The sequence below is a fragment of the Colletotrichum jinshuiense genome, chromosome 5, assembly GCF_051148585.1.
Source record: "Colletotrichum jinshuiense chromosome 5, complete sequence".
Lineage (NCBI taxonomy): Eukaryota > Fungi > Ascomycota > Sordariomycetes > Glomerellales > Glomerellaceae > Colletotrichum > Colletotrichum jinshuiense.
Window position 1 is genome coordinate 3,554,281 of NC_139312.1, and position 14,643 is coordinate 3,568,923.

At 51.7% G+C, this 14,643-nt stretch overlaps 4 protein-coding genes across 4 annotated transcripts; 1 reads left to right on the forward strand and 3 right to left on the reverse strand.

The window, feature by feature from the left end:
* Nucleotides 1-1,146: 1,146 nt before the first annotated feature.
* On the reverse strand, nt 1,147-2,119 carry EsH8_V_000861 (uncharacterized protein; the record flags this gene model as incomplete). Its single annotated transcript, XM_083273377.1, has 2 exons — nt 1,147-1,225; nt 1,302-2,119. 2 exons carry the CDS (start codon nt 2,117-2,119, stop codon nt 1,147-1,149), a joined length of 897 nt encoding a protein of 298 aa, XP_083126092.1.
* Nucleotides 2,120-8,566: 6,447 nt separating this feature from the next.
* Nucleotides 8,567-10,093, reverse strand: EsH8_V_000862 (uncharacterized protein; the record flags this gene model as incomplete). Its single annotated transcript, XM_083273378.1, has 2 exons — nt 8,567-8,826; nt 8,914-10,093. 2 exons carry the CDS (start codon nt 10,091-10,093, stop codon nt 8,567-8,569), a joined length of 1,440 nt encoding a protein of 479 aa, XP_083126093.1.
* Nucleotides 10,094-11,148: 1,055 nt separating this feature from the next.
* On the reverse strand, nt 11,149-11,722 carry EsH8_V_000863 (nucleotide triphosphate diphosphatase NUDT15; the record flags this gene model as incomplete). Its single annotated transcript, XM_083273379.1, has 2 exons — nt 11,149-11,322; nt 11,405-11,722. The coding sequence occupies 2 exons, from the start codon at nt 11,720-11,722 to the stop codon at nt 11,149-11,151; spliced, it is 492 nt and encodes a 163-aa protein (XP_083126094.1).
* A 601-nt stretch (nt 11,723-12,323) lies between these two features.
* EsH8_V_000864 (uncharacterized protein) lies at nt 12,324-13,748 on the forward strand (the record flags this gene model as incomplete). The annotated part of the gene is made up of 1 exon (XM_083273380.1): nt 12,324-13,748. One exon carries the CDS (start codon nt 12,324-12,326, stop codon nt 13,746-13,748), a length of 1,425 nt encoding a protein of 474 aa, XP_083126095.1.
* Between the last annotated feature and the right edge of the window lie 895 nt (nt 13,749-14,643).

Sequence of the window (14,643 nt, forward strand, 5' to 3'; positions counted from 1 at the left end):
GACTGGTCTCGGTACCCAAGACATATCTTTTTGGTCTTCACACAACGTGAACATGCGGGATACTTCTCATCGCACTTATCATCTGTTAACCGTGTTCAATTGGAGTTGGGCGGGGTTCCTAGCATACGCTTTTGTGCATTTTCCTACACCGGCCTATGTAAGAATAGATTCTCCTGAGAAACATGTTCAGCAAAAAGCTTACCTGCAATTCTCGCACCCCCGACTTGGCTTCCCGCAGTAGACCATGACGATGCCAAAGTAGCTAGCAAGGTCGCGAAAGGACTTGGAGACTAAAAACGATTTAGGAACGAATGTGAATATCTATGTGGCCAGGCTTTGATGTGTTTCGGGTTCTGTCGAATCATGTATGAGGTTAACTATATGTTATGTCATGTGCAACTATGTGTATTTCTGTCAGATTAAGGATACAGGGGGTGGCTAATGAGGTGGAATCTTCGGCTCGCACAGGCAATGTACTCTACATGGTAGTCTTATCCGGCTATACTGATAAGGGGTTTTCCGAGCATGTCTCACGGTCCACATTGCGCACAGGTCGTCATGTGCAGGGATATGATAAGCTTTATCTTATCTTATCAATTCTGAAGAGCTGTTGGGCTCCCCTCCCCGCCGGCATGGCTAATGCTCGGTCAATCGATCTGTCCAATCACTCTGCCCGAACCGGATCGGCACACAGGGTCGCAATCCTCTTCTATTGCGTTTCCCATCTCCAGTTGCTCTAAAGTTGGCCTCCGATCAGATATTTTAGGACAAGGCCGCCACCAAACAACAACGCATTTGCCGTTGCTGGTCCAAACAAGTTCAGAAAACTGAAAGGCACCATCCACTTCACCTGTGGGGGTTGTCGTACAGCATGGTACAAATACCACGGCGATGTGATTGTAAGCCATGCGGAAACCCAGATGTACCCAACAGCTTTATGCCACAAAGGAACAGAGTTGGGATGTTCGGGACCTACTACGCAACGCCACAATGCCTGAACTCCATCTTCAATCATGATAGCCACAGCGAAGGAGCCAAAAAATGCCATGGTGGGTGCTTTGAGAGGCGGCTGCCAGCAGAACATGTCGAGCATAACGTGGACTGCTCCCGAGCCCAAGAATACGAGAGCGATGTTGCAATAGCGTTCTAGTCGCGAAGGTCGCGGAAGGCGTAGAAGGTCCCGGCAGATGTAATTGCTGACTGATGTGAGAAACCAGCGACAGTGCTGGTGCCAAAAGACGCTACGCATGTCGTAAGCTACGAGACTCTGATACGGATACCCCGTCGCCATGTTTACTCACCTCCAAAAGCCTCGGATAGTGTATGCATCCCAGATGCTTCCAAAGAGAGGCGGCCAGTCCTCTGGAGATGTCATTCCACTGAGGACCGAAACTACTGAGAGGACTCGAGATATGATATCCATAGTCACTCGGGACGGAGCCAGCCAGGCTATCAAGCCAACAGCCACACGAGCTCCCCACTGCTCCACGTTGGCGTTGGCATACAGAAACTCTTTTCCAGGGCCGAAGAGTTTCTCCGCGTCTTCTGGTGATGTGTCCAGAGAGGAGAGATACGTGAAGTCGAGAAAGAGATACTGCCAGAAGATTATTTGTAACTGCCGCGCAACCCAAGGGCCCTTTCGCAATTTTCCGTTCTCGGTATGCTTGTCAAGACTCCGCGGAAACGCGTTGATGCGTGGAATTTGCCATGGCGTGCCGATACCTCGCAAGTTGAACATCAACCCAATAGTCCGGTAGATCTTGCGAACAAGCCCATCCGAAGACTGATAGATATTTCCCTTGACGAAGTCAGCGGCATCAAGACGCGTGAGCACCAGGAAATTGCAGCATTGCAGGATGACGAGACAAATCTGTCCGATTGCAACGGTGTTGAGAACAAGACTTGTCGTGATGCCTGATAACTGCTCCAATAAGTACCTGGCTATAAGGGGGATTGCGGCGATCCAGGCGTATCTAATGACGGATCTGGGACCGGATTTGGGCGTGGAGATAAGGATTACTGCCGAGGGCAAGCAAACGCCGAGTAGCAGGAGTGCCGGCTTGACGCAGCCAAGGGCGAGGGATTCTCGGTCGAGTGGCTCCATCGTCGTCTTCAACATCTCATTGCGAGTCAAATTGGGACCTTGAACGGCGAGATGATGACAGAAAAATGCTAACAATTTCCGGAGAGCACGGATCGTCTTTTTATGGTGAGGATCCATCTACCGGGTGCACGGCACGATGGCTGAACCTAAAGTACCGCACTAGGATTAAGCGAGATCAGGCGAGATTGCACTTGTAGTGGAGGGTAGCACGGTAGGTCCAGTGGAATTTACAGGTTATATCAACTAATCGGCTTCGATGGGTGACAGCAGAACTGAATGAAAAGCCCCCGCCATTGTGCTACGGTAGGCTGTTGGTCGGTCTTCCGAAGATCGAGTAGCAGACTAAACCAAAGGACTGGATACTGCGTTATATACGGCATCTGTAATATATTCCGAGGGCATGGTGACAGCAGATCAGTGATAGAGATAGGCCAACAAAAGGCGAGGTGAATCCGGCCGCGGCATCGGAGGGGGTCCGTCTCGTGCTCAGAGGCAGCTGGTACACCTCTTCGGCCTGGCGTGGGCGCCGGTGACTTGGTTTAGGGAACGGTATTAGTGAACAGTTTCATTGGTCATTCTGTTGGTGCTTTATGAACTTCTTCAGCGTGCGATGAAACGAAGCCAGTCCCATGTTCCATGAAGGTCTTGGATACAAGAGGATGTTAGACCGGCAGGATTTTGATGTTGTCATCGGTTCAAAACGTACCTCTGGTGCAACGAACGGCGGGAAGGTAGCGATTTCAGGGGGTGGGAAGATTAGTTTTCTTGAATACCCGGGGTCCTCTATCGTTTCCGTGCTAAAGAAGTATGAGAGCTGGACCTGGAAATTGTGATTTGATCGCACATGTGACGCAGCATCCTGGCCCCCGAATATAACCAGCAATTTGGACATCAAGTAGACTCAATCCGTCCAGACCTAGCCACCTAGCATCCCCATGTCCTGTGACGAAGAAGAACCAATTCTCTTTATGTTTGAAAACTCTCTCCGGGGTCTTGCAGGCATCTGATCTCTTCTTGGGGTACTTGACGATGTACTCCGTCTCTGTTGCCAAATCTCCAGACAGCTGTGGCCAAATGAGGTTGTCAATAGTGCATTGTCGACTCGTTTCGGAACTCTGATTGGAAACGCAACGACACTCTACCAGTATTTCGAATCTCATACTTATGTTCTGCTTATCGCGGAAGCCTAGTCGCCACTTCTTGCAAGTGCTGGGTCCGTGGGCCCAGTCATAAGTCTGGAGAACAGTGAAAGCGTCGTGGTCTGCATAACCCACATGTGCCCCGACAAGTTTCGAAGTATGCACGTTGGGCCAGAACTCAATATCGGATCCGAGCTTGAGTGTTCCTGTTGACGAAAGGCCAAGACTAGTCATTCCGTCCACAATACGTGCCTTACGCACACCATCCCTGGCTGGCACACCGGGCTTGATAAACAGTCTGTCGCTCAAAGCATCCACTGGATCAAACGCATCCATGGTACCAAAGAATACACTCCATCCCCTGTCACTCACCAGGAACGCCTTATCTGTGAAGTCTTCCTTGTAGCGTCCGCTGAGGAGTAGCTTGCAGAGAAGATTGAAACACTCAACGGTGTCAGGGACCTGTCCGCCAAACGTTTCTCCACCAGCATACGTGACCGGGAAGTCTTGCTGGCTCAAACGGTCGAAGGCGTCAAAAGACAGCGGGAAAGAGCAAGCCTCCTGTTTGTTTCTTACTCGGGTGAACGAATAAACTAGACATATTACCAGAGTATGTGACAGCGATGAAATCGTGCTTCGTCTTAAGGTAGACTTTGGTGGATGCTCGGTCTTACTCATATCGTCAAATGACCCTTCTTCTATACCAAGAAGAAAACATATGGTTGGTTCAAGCTCGTCCCTCAATAAAAAACCTCTGCTGGTGACACCAGTGTTTTCATTATCCGGTGGGGGTGGCTCGGCATTTGTAGCAGCACCAGAGGCTGTGGACTCGCTTGTGTGATGAACGACGTGTGCCCTCAAATGTTGACCACAATGATCCCTGCATTTTGATAGAACCCAATGCCCGTATTTTAAAATTTGTTCGTCTTTGAAGCCATCCATCTCCAAAACAGCCTTGAGAAATCCCTTTGCAGGTGCTCGTCGATCGGTCTCGATGTAAGGATCGAGATCATCTCTTGAAAGCTCGAATAGGCGCTCCATGTTCTCGCGTCGAAGCAGTACGGCCGATGTTTCATACTCATCACAGTGTTTGACGATGATGAGATAAGGTTCTTCTCCGAAACGGACGTCGTGGCTGAATTGAACCGATATGCTAATACCTAGGATGTGATAGCACCATATAACAATAGATGATATCCCTCTATCGGTTGAAATTTCGAGGAGAAACTCTTCTGGAAATCTCTGTAGTACATTGAGAGCTTGTAATAGGGCTTGGAAAATGGTGTAAGGAATTCCACGGGTTAAAATCGACTGGCGGGAGACCTTGGAGGCCGGGCGGGGTTTGCCTAGTCTTTGGCGTTTTGGAGTCCTGTTTCTGTTGTCGTTAAGTAAAGTACCAGATTCTAACATTTCATCCACTCTCTTGTAATAATCCTCCCAATTGAAACCAATTGTCTGTTGTTGACATGTCACGATGGTAGCCAAAAGTTTGACGTAGTCAAGCCCATGCTCCACAGTACCTTCATTCTTTCGGAGGATTTCTTCGACAATCTGGACTATAGCTGTAGCTAGAGTCTGATGGTCGTGAGACCAGGCGAGAAATGACGTTTGAACAAGCATTGATAACAGTCCTGCTCCAGCATTGCCGGCTAACGCTCGGGTCACACTTGGACCAGCACCAGACGCAAGGACGAAACCTGGAGGAGCAAGGTCTTCCAGAACACGGGACAGCGTTGTTTGTTTAGAAGGCGTCACGAAGACCCTAAAGTTGTGGGCTATTGTTGAATCAAGGATGTGCCGGCCAAAAATTGCTGCAAGCTTTTGTTCAGTTGGGTCATCCGATCCTGAACGGTCGATTGCTCCACGTATTCCAACGGCTCCCAGCGCCGCTCTAGTCAGAGGCCCGACGAGATTGGTAAGCTCTAATCCAAGCTGAAAGCCTACTGGGATGGGCATGATGCGGTAGTTTGATTGTGGAGGTCCTCGGCGTTGAGAAAACCAACTGCGCGTGAATGGCACTAAGAATAACGCGCACAACTCGAGAAAAAACACCAGCGACCCTGTTGCTGTTTAAAAGCACACCAATAGTCGATGGTTCTAGGATGATTTTGGTGCAGTTTTTTAAATGATTGGGTTGTAGTGTAGAGTGTGTAGTCAATACATAATAAAGTAAACCGGCGCTATTTGCAGTCACGGTGACTTTGAAATTTGCAGTCTGCGCGGGGCGCACACGTGTTATTTTATAAGCGTGACCTGCCTAACTGCTATTGATGATTGATCCTAGCCACAGAGCGCCTGCATGTCAGCCGCACTCTTAAGGGAGTGGATTGGCCTGCATCTGAATCAAGCATGTCTTGGTTGCCCGGAAGAACATTCCGCCATGAGAGTGATGCTCCAGGAAATCATATCCTTGCATAATACTTCCTCAAATGATGTGCATGAGCATTCGAGGTACATAGCGTATGCTGACCAATACAATGCTCAACACTACACGTGCACAGCCTGCTCGATCGTCAGCCCGACACAGTTTGCTACGTCACAGATATTCGGGTATCTCTATTGTGCCGCCTAGTTGCGATATAGTTGATTTATTTCATGGTACCTATTTGTCGAAATCAAGTTAGATGTAGAGGCAAAACCTTAAATTGTTATCTTGAATCGCTAGTACAAAGTGAACGTCGGAATCTTTAGCGTAGTTTTCACATTTTCAACCCCCTAGGCGACCCGGCATATAATAAATTAGATACCATAAAAGTCTGCAAATTGGGCGCTCTGCCCCTGTTATTTCTGCGGACTTACCATTTTGGTTTCTCTAGCATTTCTTCAAATGCTCCTGCGTTTGAATTTTTGTTTGGTGACTCGACAATAAATTTGACTGGCATTTAGATGACTTCGAAAAATCGTCATTCTAGCAGCAGGCGGTAAATTCCAAGCCAATGGGACCCCGCTCCTGGAAAGTGTCATCGAGAGAGCGGCGAAAGCAGTCGCTTCCCCCCAAGGCGGCCCAGTAGTTGATGAGGCAACTTGGTCGCGGCCGGAGGCGGAGATGTCCCTCGGGACCTCTGGTATGCCCAACGACCGACCTCAGCTTTGGTGCTGATGATTGGGCCTACGATTCAAACAGGCCTGGAACAATACTTGGTTTAGGCCCTGAATGAACACAACTGCATATCCGGGATGGAAGCACCACGTCGCTACTGTAAAGCTCCGGTCTTTGATAACATCATACCTATGTGAAAGTCCCATCTTGCCAATCAAAGCGGCTGGCTATGCTACCGCGATGCACAAACATACTGAGAGGATTAGTAGGCTCAATAACTCTTACACAAACAAATTGAGCAGTACCGCCTGTTTACCTGATTTTCGCATTGAACTCATTATAGCACGTCGTCCCAGTTCCCATGATTCCAAGTAATGGGAAGATTATGCATCACTTGCAGGGAATTCTCCTAGAGAACCTCCGCTGCAGTGTCGTTATGATGTGTGATTACATTAAAGATGGGCTAGCAGATTACCTAAGCTCATGCGGGTACACGGTATAGGCGGCTAGATACTAGCAAATATTTTAGAGAAAGAAAGCTGTTTACATAGGAGAATCTTCCAAGCATATTATTCCATATTGCGAGACCTCTGACGAACTTTGATTGGGCCTGTTATATGCAGGGACATTTCCTAACCATCCTTCACCTTCCCCCGGGTTGCTCATATCCGTGCACAATACCACACTCACCACAGTAACAATAGTTGTCAACTACAAACTACAGGCCATAATTCTCTGGCTGCGACTACGCCTATACCCACAGCATTCTCTGGAATTTACGCCATGACGGCTCGTGCCGTTGTTTATTTGTCGCATGGAAGAGCTGTTCTGATGTATTGTCGCTTTTTTGTAAGTACTAGCAATCGACCGAGTCTGGAGTCATTAAACGTCTGGGGCCCGGGAGTAACAAGACAGGCGCCTGTAACGTGTGTTTGAACTGATTTTTAAAAAGGACGATCGATGCCCCTGCCTCTGACCTACGTGAACGACAAATTTAGGTCCCATGATTGATGAATTGTCGCATTACTAGTGTTGGATTACGTGACCAGAATACAGGCAGGCGGTCAGCAGCCAAGCTGCCGGCCGTCGGCCGCGGCAGCGGCCGCAGCAGCGGAGCCCGGAGATTACGTCTCCGGGCTGCCAACAGCTATATCTACACTTCCGCTGCTGCCGCTGCCAACCTTCTACTTTCCCTTATACATACCGATTTACAGCTTCCGAATATACCATATTGATATTCGGCGAGCTCCAGCCCATACGGGCAGTCCTGTTGTATACAACAGATATCCTGTGATTCCAACAACTAGAGTTCATTCGTCGGCGCATTTCTACAGCTGGCTAAACATGGTTCGAAAAGTCCTCGTCCGAAAGGCGGGCGTGAAAACTGGAGCTAAGTGCCGCTGCCAGGATGCCGAGCTTGGACAGAACGCGAGCCGAACATTAGCCGTGCTTGGTGAGGGCGCACCACTCACGGCCGGCAGAAATACGGCGCATCCACGACGGCCCCACAACGACGACCGGCCCGTGAGCTCCGGATGAACCTGCGGCTGGCGGCATGTCCTGTAATGACACAAATTCAGCGTTTTTGCATGTTGTGCCAGCTAAAGTTCTTCCATATATTGTACAGTACTAAATTAGTTCCTCTCAAAATGAAAAGTCTAACGCAATTGAGATTTAACACGACTTCCAAGCAAACAACATACGACACCAGATAACCGCTGGTCGTTACCGAACTAACCACTAATCCGGGCCTAACTAGTATTCTCTAGATGGAGCGCAGCTTGCTTTCGTCATAATGGCTTTGACAACCTGAAGTGGTGGGTATCACTCTATGAAACGCACGTGGCGGAAGACGGAAAACTGAGACAGCACTATCTAAGACGGTGGGCGACGGGCTATGGATTCAAGTTCAAGTAGCGGAAGGGAACGTTGGGGCTGCTAGCGGTTTTTGTTTCTGCTCCGAGTATGGCGAGTCTGAAGTCGTGACGGATCTGAATGATAGAGCAATATCGCATGTTGAAAATAATCACCTTATTAGTGATCACGCCTTATTATTACGTGACCTATACTACAGTTCCTCCATCCCGAGTGAGTCCTGCTTAATATCTCTACTGTTGGATATCTGACCGTGACACTAGAGGCGATTGATCTATATCATTCAACATGTGCTGTAACACCGCTATTGGGATGTCCTTTATATATTTTCGAAAACGATCTAATGCGGCAAGTAAAATAGCTTAAGCCACATGTTTGATCGGATTTCCATTCGTCGACAGCCATTCGTCATCCCGCCTTCTCCCGCTGCGCAGCCGCCTGTATCCGCTTGGCGCGCCAGTGCCGGCCCCGCCACAGCTCCAACATCGCGAAGGAGCACGAAGCCAGCGCGGCAATGGCACAAATGGTAAAGGCCCAGCCGACGCCGACGGCGCGGATCAAGGGACCGATGGCGGCTGTCCCACCGGAAGCTAAGAGACAACGGGACAAGTTCATCGAGGCGGTGGCGCTGAAGCTCTGGCTTCGGAACAGATCAACGATTAGGGTTGCTACGGGTGAGCATAATGCGTCAGTCCAACGAGGTTTCTCAAAGGGTCATTTGCCGGAAACAGTATGGGAAAGGGCAATGTGCTTACAGAAGGCGGCCAGGATGATAGTGTCCAGACCTCCGACGAAGAAGGCCATGGTGATGGAGGCGGCGATGTGGACATGGGCCTCGATGATCCAACCCAGGGCGACGACAGACACTAGATAGGCAACGGTAGGGATGATGACGGGCTTGATACGCGCGAGCTCAATGTGCTGCACCTCATCAATGGGTGGCGACCCATCGGCGACGCCTGCTGCCTGCTGGGCCGCCTGCTCCCTCTTGAGCTGGTGCTTGTACTCGCGGTCCAGCAGCTTCCCTGTGAGCACGCTGCCACAGAGGGAGCCGACACCGTTGGAGATGTAGGTCAGGCCAATGCTCATCTCGTTCAGGCCGTAGCGTTCCGCATAAAGGGTGGCGGTCGCCACCATGGTGACCTGCCACACAGTGTAACAGATGCCCGCAAAGAGGACGATGCAAAGACACTCAGGCTCAACGAGCAGACGAACCGGGGCCCCGATATCGATGCGGAACTTGGCGCCCGTCTTGGCATCGGCCGCCACGTCGCTGGATTTGGGCGCGTCGAGCCATCTCAGGGGCGCGCGAAGATACCGCGGCGGGCGAACCGACCCGTCGTCGACAATGCCACGCTTCGTCTCGGGGAGGAGCAGGGCGGTGAAGAGCAGGAGGAATGCGGCCAGGGCTGTCAGGAAGATGAACATGCCCCGCCACCCGGTGTACTGGGCGAACAAGCCGCCAATAACGGGACCGAAGGCGGTGCCAGCGCCACCCAGGGCGCTGTAGTTGCCCATGTACTTGCCGCGGCGGCTGACATGGATCAGGTCGCCGATCAGGCTGGCGCCGATGGCCGTAGTCGACGCCGAGCCGATGGCCTGCACGGCCCTCAGAGCGACCACGGCCGGGTAAGTGCGTGACAGGGCCAGACCTATGCACGAGGCTAGATACACGGTGAGGGCGATGAGGTACAGCAGGCGGCGGCCGGTGCTGTCGCCGATTGCGCTCCAGAGGGTGGGGCTGATACCCTGCAGCACGAGGTACGAGGTGATGGTCAGGTTGATAGCGTCGGTGGAGACGTTGAGGTCCCTTGCGACGGCCGGGATTGCTGGGGTGTACAAATTGGAGCTTAGGGGGCTCAGCAGACCGATTGTGCTGGCGACGGCGATGATGACAATGCGCTGGGTCGGCGCGAACCTGCTGTATAAGGCCATGAGGTCGGGTTCGCTGAGTGACGCATCACTGCTGCTGGTTACGCCATTGGCGACTGGGACCGGTGTTGCTGGTGCTAGGAGCTTGGCATCTTGGACATTGGCGCCCGACTTCTCTGCCATGGCCTGCTGGCTTGACTCTATGTCTCTGGGTATGGCATGAGGTCCTCCAGGAGTGGTCTCCTCGGAGCAGGCCCTGGTTGTGAGAGAGCGTTCCCCCATCTCGGCTAGCAAAAAATAATTCAAACAGATGAGCTTCCGGTGGAAGGGAGGATGAAAAGGGGCGGCGGTGCTGCGGTGCATGTTATATTCCGCGCGTCACGCGCTCTCTTACCGGATTCGGAGAGATGTGAGTCTTCTTGAGCCCATAAATGTTCTTTCGTCCGGGGCCCCGAAATTATTGCTGGGCTTTGCAGGTCTGTCGACCACGAGTCTACGATACTGTGTGTTGTCACCCCCCGAACCAGGCCACTTTGCGACAACCCCGGCTCGAAACAGGATGAAAAAAATCTCTGCCTACCGTCCTTACAGCCAACAACTTCATACATCAGTTCCACTTAGTGCTTGTCTGGAGAAGGGAATGCGTAGGGCTATTGGTACGAATTTGGAATAGACGGCAGGCTCCATCAAAAGATGACAGGGCTAGGCACGTAGATTAACAAATAAGAGACACGCGCTAGGCATGATCCCAGTCGCTGCGCGATTTTAACGCCGGATACTCCCTTCCTAGTGCCGCACTTTATATTAGTGAGTGGTCGGAAGCTGTCGGATCTCGCTCCGGTCAAGCCTACCCCATATAACCCCTTGTGTCTTGCGAACAAAACTAGGTAATAATTAATATTATTGGAAATCACTTTTGCATGTCTTTGCCCAATCAACAAGACAACCAGGTAAAGGGCTCTCTACATCACAGGTGCTTGTGTAAGTGAGGTTTGCAGATGGTGAAAACTGTCGTGTTTTCTAGTTACAAGCTACACATAGTATCGCAGCTGACGCTCGCCGAATAATAGGACATGATGCGTCTTAGTACTGGGAGCTAAACATAGCAGTATCCCAAATTAGAGCCCTGTAAAGCACGTTTCATGCTCCATGCCATTGACTAGTTCGCGTATGGGCAGAAAAATTCGCTTCGTCGGCCAGTTATCGCCATCGTCGTCGTGGTGGCTAACCCACTCACAGATGGTAGACCATTCTAGCCATTGCCAACTGCCAGCCTTCTCGGGCTCCATAGCCTAATCGTTTGCGGGTTTCCCTGGTTAGCGAAATGCTGCACTAGCAAAATTTTCCCCTGTGCGTGGGGAAAGGAACACATACTTGCGGCTTAGCCTCCGGGTCAATGGCCACGCACAGCACGAACAGCGTGATGTAGTGCTTGCCGGCCTCTGCGAAAACGGAGTTGGTGACGGCGGCAAGCTTTGTGGCCTTAACAACCAGGCCTGTCTCCTCGAGCGTCTCGCGCTCGGCGCACGCGAAGATGGCTTCGTCGTACTCGAGGTGGCCGCCTGGGAACTGCCACGTCCCGTGGCCGTGGCTGCTAAGCCGCTGGCCTATCAGAAACTTGCCGGTCGCGGCGTTGCGAATAATGGCGCCGACACCGACGCGTGGGTTTCTGGCCGGCTGGGTGCAAGTCATTGCCGCTTGGTGTTGCCTAGTAGTGCGAGTAGTGAGATTGGTGATGAGAATGGTGAGTTAGACGACGCCGTGCATAGAATAGCGCTGGTAAAGGGAAGGAAAAAGGAGATGGAGGAAAAAACACGTCTCACCTATGCAGCAGCCATTGAGATATCTAGATAACCCAGATCCATACTACGTGTACCTAATAATCTGAAGTAATTCACCCGTTCTTACTCAGTTCAATTAGATAATGGATCCGCCAAGCTGCATATTCATCCGGACGTCGTCTTACACACAGAAAACAGCGGCAACAGCTCCAGACAATCATTATTGTTGGCGGCCGCCATAGCCGCTGTTCCCCCCTCCCGTCCTTCCTCAGCCTCCTCCGCTCCGTACAGCTTCAACTAGTAGGCGGCAATGGGCTTTCTTGGGGAAACGAATTAAGAAGTGCGGATTGGTGGGCCGAGGGGTATAAAGCCATTGTCCATCCCAGTGAAATTTGCCAGGTCACATAGTCGAACTTGCAAGTTTTACCCTTCTCCTACTCTCTCTCGATTAGAGCCTTGTTCTCTTTCCCATCTTCGTGACACGTCTTCATTTTTGAACAAGGCGTATCATTATGGCTATCACTGGGCGCCCTCACATCATCATCATCGGCATGGGGCCGGCTGGTCTCGCCGCCGCCGCGCGTCTCAAGGGCACTGGTATTCAGTTTACCATCCTCGACAGCGGCAAGGCCGTGCAGGATCGCGATCGATACCTCCCAGAGGACGCCACCCGCGGACACGGCGGTGCCGGCCTCTTCTCTGACGGCAAGTTCTCCTTCTTCCCCTCCGCCTCAGAGCTGTGGTCCCTACCGCGCGACGGCGACTTGCGCGAAGCGTACAGCTGGACGTGCGACGTCCTGAACCATGCTGGCCTGGAAACGCCCCCTTTTCCCAGTAACCCCGATGCCTATTCGGTGGCTGGCATGGTAGAGAGCGAGCAGTGGAAACTCAAGGACTACCCTTCGGACTACCTTTCGCTCGACGCGCGTCTCAAGCTCGTCCACGACATGGTCAGCGACATCGGCGGCGCCGTGATGAATGAGTGCAACGTCCGGGACGCCACGTACGATGCCGCCACGGACTCGTTCAACGTCGAGGTAGAGGACCGCGCCACGGGCAAGATCACGCACCTTAGCTCGAACCGCCTCCTCATCACCACCGGCCGCTTCGGTCCCCTCGAGGCTAGCCTGCGGCACATGACACGGCACCACCAGTTCCACCGCCTCGAGGTCGGCTTCCGCATCCAGCAACACAGCGACCAAGCCTTCTTCCGTGACATGCCGCAGCTCGACCCCAAGCTACGCGTACGCGAGAGCGACGGTAGCGTCGAGTGGCGCACCTTTTGCGTCTGCCGTCAAGGCGAGACCTGCTTGACTGAGACCAACGGGCTTTGGACCGTCTCTGGACGCTCTGACTGCCCTCCCACCGGCCGCTCTAACTCAGGTTTTAACACGCGTATCCTGGACAAGGAGTTGGCCCGGAAGTCGCTCGACCACGTGCTCGCCGCCATGGCGCGGCCCGAGGCGCACTTCCAGCTCTCCGCTCAGGGCCTACTACGCGGCGACGCCGAGGTCATCGCGGCCATGGAAGGGGTCTACGGCACGGAGCTAGTTGAAAAGATGACCAATGGCCTCCGGCGTCTGTCCGAAACGTACACTGATCTTGGCGGTGACGAAGACGCCATATTGATCGGGCCGACTCTCGAGGGCATTGGGTGGTACCCCAAAGTCGACGGCAACCTTCGCCTGCTTGATGCCCCCGCCTGGGTTGCGGGCGACGCCTGCGGCCTCTTTCGCGGCATCGTCGCCGCCATGATTAGCGGCCACTATGCCGCGTCATCGGTGATCCACGAGCTTGTGCAGGGCTTGCAAGCACAACTTTTAGCGCTCACAGACCACAAATCGGTTGAGATGGCGGTGCCAAGCACGGAGTCCCTTAAGAGACAGCCGGCGATTGAGTGTAACAGGCCTTGTTGTATAGTAGCTAGTACACAGTGAGGGTAAGGATGAGTTTCGTGAAGGAAAGGAGAGGAGAAGCAAAAAAGTTCAAGATATCTTGTAGTGTTTCTCGTTATGAAAGGTCAACTTCCCTATCCCTCATGTGCCTTGCAACAGGTTATACAGGCGACGGGTCAGGCGATGTGTCGACGCTACGTCCGTGGCCTACGCATTACAGGTCGAACAGTTGCCATTTAGGTTGACTTGTTGCCTATAGCTTGTACATAACAAATCAATAGGTTAAATGGAACAAGTGAGCTAACATCGAATGTCAAGAAACTATCACTTCAAATAGTGAATCATATGATAGTTAATAACTAGACGAAATTGCGTGTACCATTGAATCTAAAATAACTAGACCTATTTGTTGCGGCCCTGGAGCATGCCTGCTTCATTCCCTTGTTTCTCTATCTGGACTTTACGAACTTTTACCCTTTTAAGTTGCTCTATCCGTTTGGCCTGTTCGACTTTTAAGGCTTTGGTGATAATCATTCCCTTCTCTCGAGGATCCCCGTGAACTAGCAACTCAAAATTGCTATATAATATGCTCGTGTAAGCCTGTGATTTTAGCCACATAATACCCATGTTATTGCTTTGCGTGAAACCTTGATATTCTTGACATCTAGTTGGACATGTGCCACAAATGCTGTCAGCAGGATTACCGGGGAAACCCCGTCCTAACACTGGATAATCCTGGCCAATCAGATCGCGGGGACTCACCCACGCTGTCACGGACAAATGTGTCAGACTTAGATATAAGCTAAAGTACCACACATGCAAGTGTGGGGATCCTCAATTTCGTGTGCATATGATGCAGCGGAACATCTTTGATAAAATGCACATCACCACCAGCAACCCTCTTCAATAGTTGGAGAAGCAGAATAGACAGTCACCC